General features: G+C 34.3%; 1 protein-coding gene across 1 annotated transcript; it reads left to right on the plus strand.

Annotated features, from left to right (window-relative positions):
* The first annotated feature begins 2,230 nt into the window (after window positions 1-2,230).
* Window positions 2,231-4,751, plus strand: LOC107808302 (patatin-like protein 3). The gene is made up of 4 exons (XM_016632813.2): window positions 2,231-2,389; window positions 3,190-3,492; window positions 4,376-4,551; window positions 4,679-4,751. Exons 1-4 carry the CDS (start codon window positions 2,231-2,233, stop codon window positions 4,749-4,751), a joined length of 711 nt encoding a protein of 236 aa, XP_016488299.2.
* The last annotated feature ends 3,772 nt before the right edge of the window (window positions 4,752-8,523 follow it).

Consider the following 8,523-nt stretch of genomic DNA (forward strand, 5'->3'; position numbering starts at 1 on the left):
TGAACCTCACTTGTGCGGACCGCACAGAATGGTGTGCGGCCGCACTGGCCCTGTTTTTGCCTGAGCTTTGTCTTGTCTTGATAGTTGTGCAAGTCAACCTTCAACCAAGTACCTCAATCAACCTTCTTGGAGCATGGGTACCAACAGATAATATTATACCAATTTTAAAAATATGTACATAAAATATTAATTTTGCCGAGAGACCATGGGTTCACGTGCCCCGTCATCTTACCTATACATCCGCCCCTGCCGTGAACTACAGGTCATACTGAAACAATTTTACCATTGCTCCAACACCCTCTTTCCCTGTTCATATTCATTCATTTCTAAAAATTAAATTAAAATATATCGGTCCCCAAAACATATCCCGGGTTGCATGTTGAACAAGCAACTTCACGTGGTGGGGAAGTTCTATAAAATACATGATTCGACCTTGCTGAAAATCAATAAAAAGTTTTACGTGTTGTTGAAAATCAATAACTCTTAAATTTTTCAAACTAAGCTATATCAAAAATGGAGAGGGCAATTCCGTCATCTGGTTCTTTCAAGCATCAGCCTCCAACTTGTGGTAATTTCATCACCATTCTCAGCATCGATGGAGGTGGCATTAGGGGACTAATTCCTGGCACCATTCTTGAGTACTTTGAATCTCAACTCCAGGTGAAGTTTACACTTCTCCGATGTTTTTGATTCTCTACCTTTATTTGTGTTTTAAAGTATCAGTGTAATTTAACCTGTTATATCAGATTAATTACTTACCATTTATCAAATTTAAAATTTGGACGAATAGGCATTGGACGCTGAGGATGCAAGGCTTGCAGATTATTTTGATGTAATTGCAGGAACAAGCACAGGTGGTCTTGTCACGGCTATGCTAACAGCTCCAAACAAAGATAAGCGTCCTCTGTTTGCTGCTAAAGACATAAAGCCTTTCTATCTTGAGCATGGCCCTAGGATATTCCCACAAAATACTTTGTAAGTTTTTTAATTGTTTTTTTTTAATGTGGAATTCTTGTTAAAGCACTAATATTATCTTAGGACTGACACTTTATTTTGCTTTTAATCTTAGTAATTGGTTTGGAATTGGTACAATGTGGAAATCAGTAACAGGACCAAAGTATGGTGGGAAGTATCTTCACAAAGTCATAAAAGAGAAACTAGGAGAGACTCATCTGCATGAGACATTGACTAATGTGGTTATTCCAGCTTTTGATATCAAGAATATGCAGCCCACGATTTTCTCTACTTATGAGGTCCTTTAATTTTCTCTCACTTTATTGAGCTCTATGCCTCTTAAGTGAGTTGCATTTTTGTCTAGAATTTTGACTTTATACTCGCACAAATTTATCAGTTTTTATTAGGGGGAGTCAAATTTAATGCATGAAAATATTAGTTGATGGATCATTTTGGGCGTAACAAGTTGGCATGTCTAAAAGTTTGGTTCAATTTGGATTTTGGACGACATATTTAGTCCAAATTGATCCAGGAAAAAAGTTTCCGAACATTAAAAAAAATTAATTTTTTTAGGATTTTTGATATCATAATAATTAACATTAATACTTTCATTAGTTTGATTTGGTACTTAAATAAACTAAAAAAGAACAAACAAACGAATGGGAGTAATTTTGAATTGGACGAGTCAAGTTATGACTAACTCATTGTTTAGCCATATACTGACCTGCTTATCTTGACTCAAGCAAACAATGGTCGGATTATGAGCCAATATGTTTTAACTTGCTCAAAGGAAACTCAATTCACCCATTTGACGCCCAAATAGCTTGTCGAATTTATTATTTACTTTTTTTAGTCAGTATACAAAATTATATAATAATTATACACGATTATATACATTTTAATACATGAATTATATATATTATACATCCGCCGGTTGTTTTAAGTTTAAGCGCTTAGGTAGGTAGCTATTTAAGTTAAATCTTCTAGAAGGAATCTAGTTTTTGGGAGATTTTGAAAATCAGAACTTCAAATCCCAAATATAGCTTATGACCTCTTTTTGGGCCAAATCGTGACCATTTGAGACTTTTTAACCGATAAAAAAGGAGTTTTTAACATGTCAAAATTTGCCTTAAAATTCATGTCGCATTTTCAATTTCAAATCAAACTTCATCCAAATCAACTTTTTTTAAATATATTTGGGAATCTATAATATTGCCGTGATCACTTTTGCTGGAAAAATTTGAGCTGATAGATAGAGAATGATTAACTGCAGGCTATGGAAAATCCATTGATGGATGCTAAGCTTTCAGATATATGCATTAGTACATCTGCTGCTCCAACATATCTTCCTGCACATCAATTCCAGACTCAAGACAAAGATGGCAAAGTTCAAGAGTTCAATCTTATTGATGGTGCAATCGCAGCTAACAATCCAGTACGTACAACTATTTCACAATACGGTTAATTTCACATATAGTTACACAACTTTATCTGCTAATATAACGGTAAAATTACACATAATTTTTTGTCACATTAAAGTAAGTGAAATCTACCTACTATACTTCACTAAACTTTACCTACCGCATAACAATAAAGTCACACTGTATGTTTGTATTACATTAAAATAATTGAACATTAGCTCTTATTATAACAATAAAGTTACTAAACTTTACTCGCTATAAAGACAAAATGTATCCATCAACACGACTTGACTGTTATAATGAAAAACGTATTGTGACTTTACTGTTATAATATGTAAAGTTTAGTTACTTTCATAGGACAATAAATAATTCTATGGCTTTATTATTGTATGAGTAAAGGCTAATTACTTTAAAATAACAATAAATATTGTTGTAAAATAGTGAATAGTTAATGAAGTTAGTGACTTACATTTGAAATAAAGCTACTGTTTGGCCATAGAATTTGAGAGTTTTTTTTCAAATTTTATTTTCAAATATTTCAATTTTTTGGCAGAATTTGAAGACAAAATCCCAAAAACAACTCTAGAATAGTTTTTGGAGTTTTGAAGTTTTCTACTTACAACACTTCAAATTTTTTTCAAGTAAAATACATGTCCAAACGCAATTTAGATCAACTTTCAAAAATCATTTTTCATCTCGCCTTCAAAAATTCATTTTTTTTTCATATTTCAACCAAATCTATGCTCAAACGCTGGCCAAATAACTCAAAGTTTGTATAGTGTCAGAAATTGATATGACTTGGATGCTTTTGCAGACCCTTATTGCTACAAGTGAAGTTACCAAACAAATATATGCTGAAAACAAAGATTTCTTCCCTATTAAACCCAGTGATCATGGAAGGTTTTTGGTGATTTCAATAGGCACTGGATCAGCAAAACTGGAACAAAAATTTAATGCTAAAATGGCAGCCAAATGGGGTCTCTTAGGTTGGCTAACTAAGGGAGGTTCAAATCCAATTATTGATGTTTTTACTCAAGGTGGTGATGATATGGTTGATTATTATAATTCTGTTGCTTTCCAAGCTCTTCGTTCTCAAGACCATTACCTTCGTATTCAGGTAATAAATAGAAATCGCACTCCCCCCCACCCACCCACCCCCCCCCCCCACCGTCTGCTATCTTCAAACTCTATTTGTGAAATTACACTGGATTTTGTTGTTATTGTTGTAGTTGAGTATTTATCAACTGACATATTTAAGGAGAGATATAATAAAATTACCATATTATTTATTGCTTCTTAAGAGGGTGTGTAAGTCAATAATTAGCAAGTAAACTTGAATGAAGGGTGTAATTTAGAAATATACTCATGCGATCCAGGCTATAAAACGTACAATATGTTTTAACGAGTGTGAAATTTTTTTATAAGACTGATAATATCGAATCGAAGGAATACATTTAGTTGAAGTAGCTTTGTTTCAAACAATATAACCACCTTTATTTAGCCTCTACCAGGATCTTTACGTAAATAGCATGCCAAACTTACTATTTACTTTTTCTAGTGATATTATATATAGATTATACACTGATTGTATAGCATGATACATACACATAAATACATAAATTATACATATATTATATATCAGTGGAATATCATTTTTACCGTAAACGGTTATGTGAGCATCTATGTAGGTAAATTCTTCAAAAAGAAATAGTTGAAGCTGCTTAGTTTAGAGATGCACACAACAATAACAACCCAGTGAAACCCCATTAGTGAGGTTTGGAGAGAGTAGTGTATATGCAGACCTTACTCCTACCCCGAGAGGTAAAGAGGTTGTTTTAGATAGACTCTCGGCTCAAAAAGACGAGGGTATTAATTATGTTGCATGTATTTAGAGATGCATGTATTTTCAAATAAAATATTGAAATAATAGGAGTGTTATTGGTCTTGTGACTTTATTATGACTAATAAGGAGTATTAATTATGTTGTTCAACAATGTTAGGATGACACACTAAGTGGAATAGACTCCTCCGTTGATATAGCAACCAAAGAGAACATGGCCAAATTGGTTGAAATAGGAGAAAACTTATTGAAGAAACCAGTTTCAAGGATAAATTTGAAGAAAGGTATATTTGAACCACATGAAACTGGTGGTACAAATGAAGAAACTTTGAAAAGGTAATATTCAAAGTTTCTATTGAACATAACTATCCTACATATATAGTAATATCAATACCAAGAAGATTAATCAGTATATATATATATTCAGTGTTAATTATTGAATTGAACATATTATTTTTGCCAGGTTTGCAACAAAGCTTTCTGAAGAAAAAAGACTCAGGAATTCCAAGTGTCGTCATGCAAACAATACAACTTAACTTAAATAGCACTTCATTTGTTTGGAGCATATAAGAATCCTTGTTCAGTTGTTCATGACAGTTGTATTTCTATTTATATATTTTCTAAACTTTGAATATTGAACCAGTGTAATTATAATCATATAGTGTGTTAAGAATAAAGAGAAATTTCTTGGCTTTTCCATATAATCTAAGGTTAATGATCAGTCGACCATAATGATAATGCCTCTAACTTCAAATTAGTTGAAATAGCTAAAAGAATCATCACTACATAGTTTACTATTTAAACCATGTTAGATAATCAATAAATTAAAATTCTCTAATAATATTGTTTTTCTACGCATTCTACCAATATATATAAATTTCTCTATTTAGTAAATACTAAACCTTACGGGTCTAAGTATATCAGCATGGCCATTGGCTAATCCTTATCTCCCCTAGTCAGTGTACATTAGGTCTTTTGCTTCTATTTTCTTCTTTTTGATATGGTTCCTTTTATATAACTAAGGGTACTAAATGGGCAGATCGAGTCGAATACGGATTGATCGAAAGCGAGTGATATAAAAACAAATAAATAATTATTTTACCCGATCCATATTTAATACAGATAAAAAAATGAGTTAATCGGCGTGACTTCTTGAATATGATCACTTATGGGAGAATTCCTAGTCTCCCAAACTTGAGGAACCCCCAATTTCATTATTTGCAAATGTAAAAGTTAAATCCGTTGGTTATCCATTTTTAAGTGGATAATATGGATCTTATCCATGTTTGACCCATTTTTAAAAGAGGAATTTTCAGAAACCACTATTGTTTAGTGGTTATTAACTTCTTATAGCTACCATATACATACTTACTTGCTATAGCTACTAGTTAGTTATTACGGTAATGTATTCGTTGTATTCACGCTACTGTATTCATGAATACGGTCGAAAAAACTGCCTAAAAATAGGACAATCCAGCTGTACACGACTGTATTCACATATATTCGCGCGCCATGTATTCATGAATACAGTAACGTCAATCACCTTAAAAATAGGTGTAACGACCCGACCGCTCATTTTGAGCTCTAGCGCGTCGTTCAGCAGTTTGAGGCCATGAGCAGCTTCACTTCAGGTATTATGACTTGTACGCATGGTCGGAATTGAATTTCGGGATGTTCAGAGTTGATTTGGAAAGAGAATTCTCATTTCGGAAGCTTTAAGTTGAAAGAATTGACTAAGATTGGATTTTTGAGTAAACGACCTCGAAATCGGGATTCGAAGGTTCCAGCAGGTTCGTATGATGATTTCAGATTTAGGCGTATGTCCAGATTGGGTATTGGAAGACCCGGAAATGATTCGCCACCTATTGTAGAAGTTAGCATTTTTGGAAGAATTTCATAAGTTTGGGTTGAAGTGCATTTCAATGTTATCAATGTCCGTTTAGGATTCCGAGTCTGGGAATAGCTCTTTATGGTGATTCTGGTGTCAGGAGCGTGATTGGAAGTGAATTCGGAGGTACGTGGGTCATTTTGGAATCATTTGGCTAAAGATAGAAATTTGATGGTTTTTGAGGAGTTTGACCGGAAGTGGACTTTTTGATATCGGGGTCAGAATCCAATTCCGGAAGTTGGAGTAGGTCCGTAATGTCGAATGTGACTTGTGTGCAAAATTTGAGATGAATCGGACGTGATTTGATAGGTTTCGACATTGAATGTAGAAGTTTGAAGTTCTAAAGTTCATTAAGCTTGAATTGAGGTGCGATTCATGATTTTGATGTTGTTTGATGTAATTTTAGGCCTCGAGCAGATCCGTGTTATGTTATGGGACTAGTTTGTGTGATTGGACGGGGCCCTGGAGGCCTCGGGTGTGTTTCGGGGTAGTTTTAGATCATTTCGGTCTATTTTGCAATAGCTGATGCGGGTGTCTGGTATTGTCCTTCGCGTTCACGAAGATCCTCTCGCGTTCGCGAAGAAGGATTTGGCTTTAGGGACTCTGTTCTTCGCGTTCGCGAAGAGTGTCTCGCGTTCGCAAAGAAGGAAATCTCTATTGCACAGGTCTGACTTCGGAGGCTCATATCTCGCAATCTATAAGGAATTTGGAGATAATCCAAATACGAAAATTGTAGCTCTTTGTGTCTATTTTTCATAAAATTAAACCATTTAGCATTTGGATTTGTGTAAAAAATGTTATGTTTGGTACACTACAGGCTATTCTAGAAGATGAAGAAGAAATTTGTGTTGTACAGGGCTGACTTTGGCAGCTTATATCAAAAAATCTATAAGGAATTGGAAGATGACCAAAACATGAAAGTTGTAGATCATGGTGTCTAGTTTTCAAAATATTAAACCATTTATCATTTGAATGTTTTTACGAAACGTTATGACTATTATACTAGATACTATCTGAGAAGAGTTTGGAAAATGGTTTTTGAGAATTTTCTTCTTCGCGAATGCGGTGGGGGTCTCGCGAACACGAAGAAGAGTCGTCTGGGCAGTGTATAAGTGTAAAGAAATGGGTTTGGCTCATTTTCTCCATGGGAGCCGACCTAAGAGCGATTTTGGAACTCCATTTTCATCATCCATATCAAGGTAATTGATTCTCACCTATTGAAAGATAATTACTTGGATTATATCTAGATTTTTAACATGGAAAATCATGTAAATTAGTAGAAATTTTGGGATTTTGAAAAACATCAAGGAAATTTGTATTTTTGGATTTTGACCAAGATTTTTGGACATGAAATTGAGAGACAATTATATATTTGAGTTCGTGAGGTTGTGGGTAAACTTTATCTTCGAAAAATTTCGGAATTCGGGCACGTGGGCCGAGGGCGATTTTGTCAACTTTTCGAGTGGAGTTGAAATTTTATATAAATTTAATTGTTATGAGTATTAGGGTGTATTTTCATTGGTTTGGCTGTTATTTGGCTAGTTTTGGAGCGTTGGGGCATCGGTTTGAGTCGTCGGAAGAGGCTTGAAAGCCGGTTATTGGACTTCAGAGCGAGGTAAGTCTCCTTTCTTACCTTCTAAGAGGGAATTTCCCCATAGGTAAAATATTTGATTATGTGCTCCTAGTTGTAGGGGCTACGTATGCACGAGGTGACGAGAGTCCGTGCGTAGCTACTATTATGTTTAAGTTTGGGTAGTCTAGGACCCAAAAACATGTTATACCTGAAATATTTGTAATCTTATTCATAACTAAAATTGACTAAATCATATCGAATTGGTAAAAGAATTTCTAAAAAGGGTTAAACCTCATTTTCTTAAATCGTTAAAAGAGAATTGACTTTTCTTTGGATAAATATTTCTTGATGAATTCTCAATTGACTGTTTGAATGTGTGTATCTAGGAGTACCTGCATCACATGTATGATTCGCGAGAGAGGTAATAGATGCATCTATGGTTCGCGCCATTTGATCCTCTGGCAGTGCACAGTTTATATATTTGTTGGATCGGGTCGTATGACCTCGACATGATTTGCGCATGCTTGTAATGCTTGCTTGAGATTTACAAATTGATATTGCCTCCCTAGTCTAAGATAAATTGATAAATAATGGATTATGAATTTGGAGACTTCTAAATATAAAAAGGAATGTTTACTTGTTTCTTGACTTACTTGAGTTTACTGCCGTTTTTTATAAATTCATGATTATTCGCATTATTAATATATTATTATTGGACCACTAGTAAGTATCAAAGTCGACCTCTCGTCTCTACTTCTTCGAGGTTAGACGGAATACTTACTGGGTACATTTTGTTTTTGTATTCATACTACACTTGCTGTGCATTTTTGTTGCGCAGGCATATGTA

Source organism: Nicotiana tabacum, chromosome 16 (genome assembly GCF_000715075.1).
Source record: "Nicotiana tabacum cultivar K326 chromosome 16, ASM71507v2, whole genome shotgun sequence".
Classification (NCBI taxonomy): Eukaryota; Viridiplantae; Streptophyta; class Magnoliopsida; order Solanales; family Solanaceae; genus Nicotiana; species Nicotiana tabacum.

Bases quoted from the DNA above. Each gene is read 5' to 3' on its own strand.
- LOC107808302 (XM_016632813.2), top strand. From the start codon at position 2,231: ATGGAAAATCCATTGATGGATGCTAAGCTTTCAGATATATGCATTAGT. The intron at 3,493-4,375 runs GTAATAAATAGA...CAACAATGTTAG, and splicing joins ACCATTACCTTCGTATTCAG to GATGACACACTAAGTGGAAT. The intron at 4,552-4,678 runs GTAATATTCAAA...TATTTTTGCCAG, and splicing joins AATGAAGAAACTTTGAAAAG to GTTTGCAACAAAGCTTTCTG.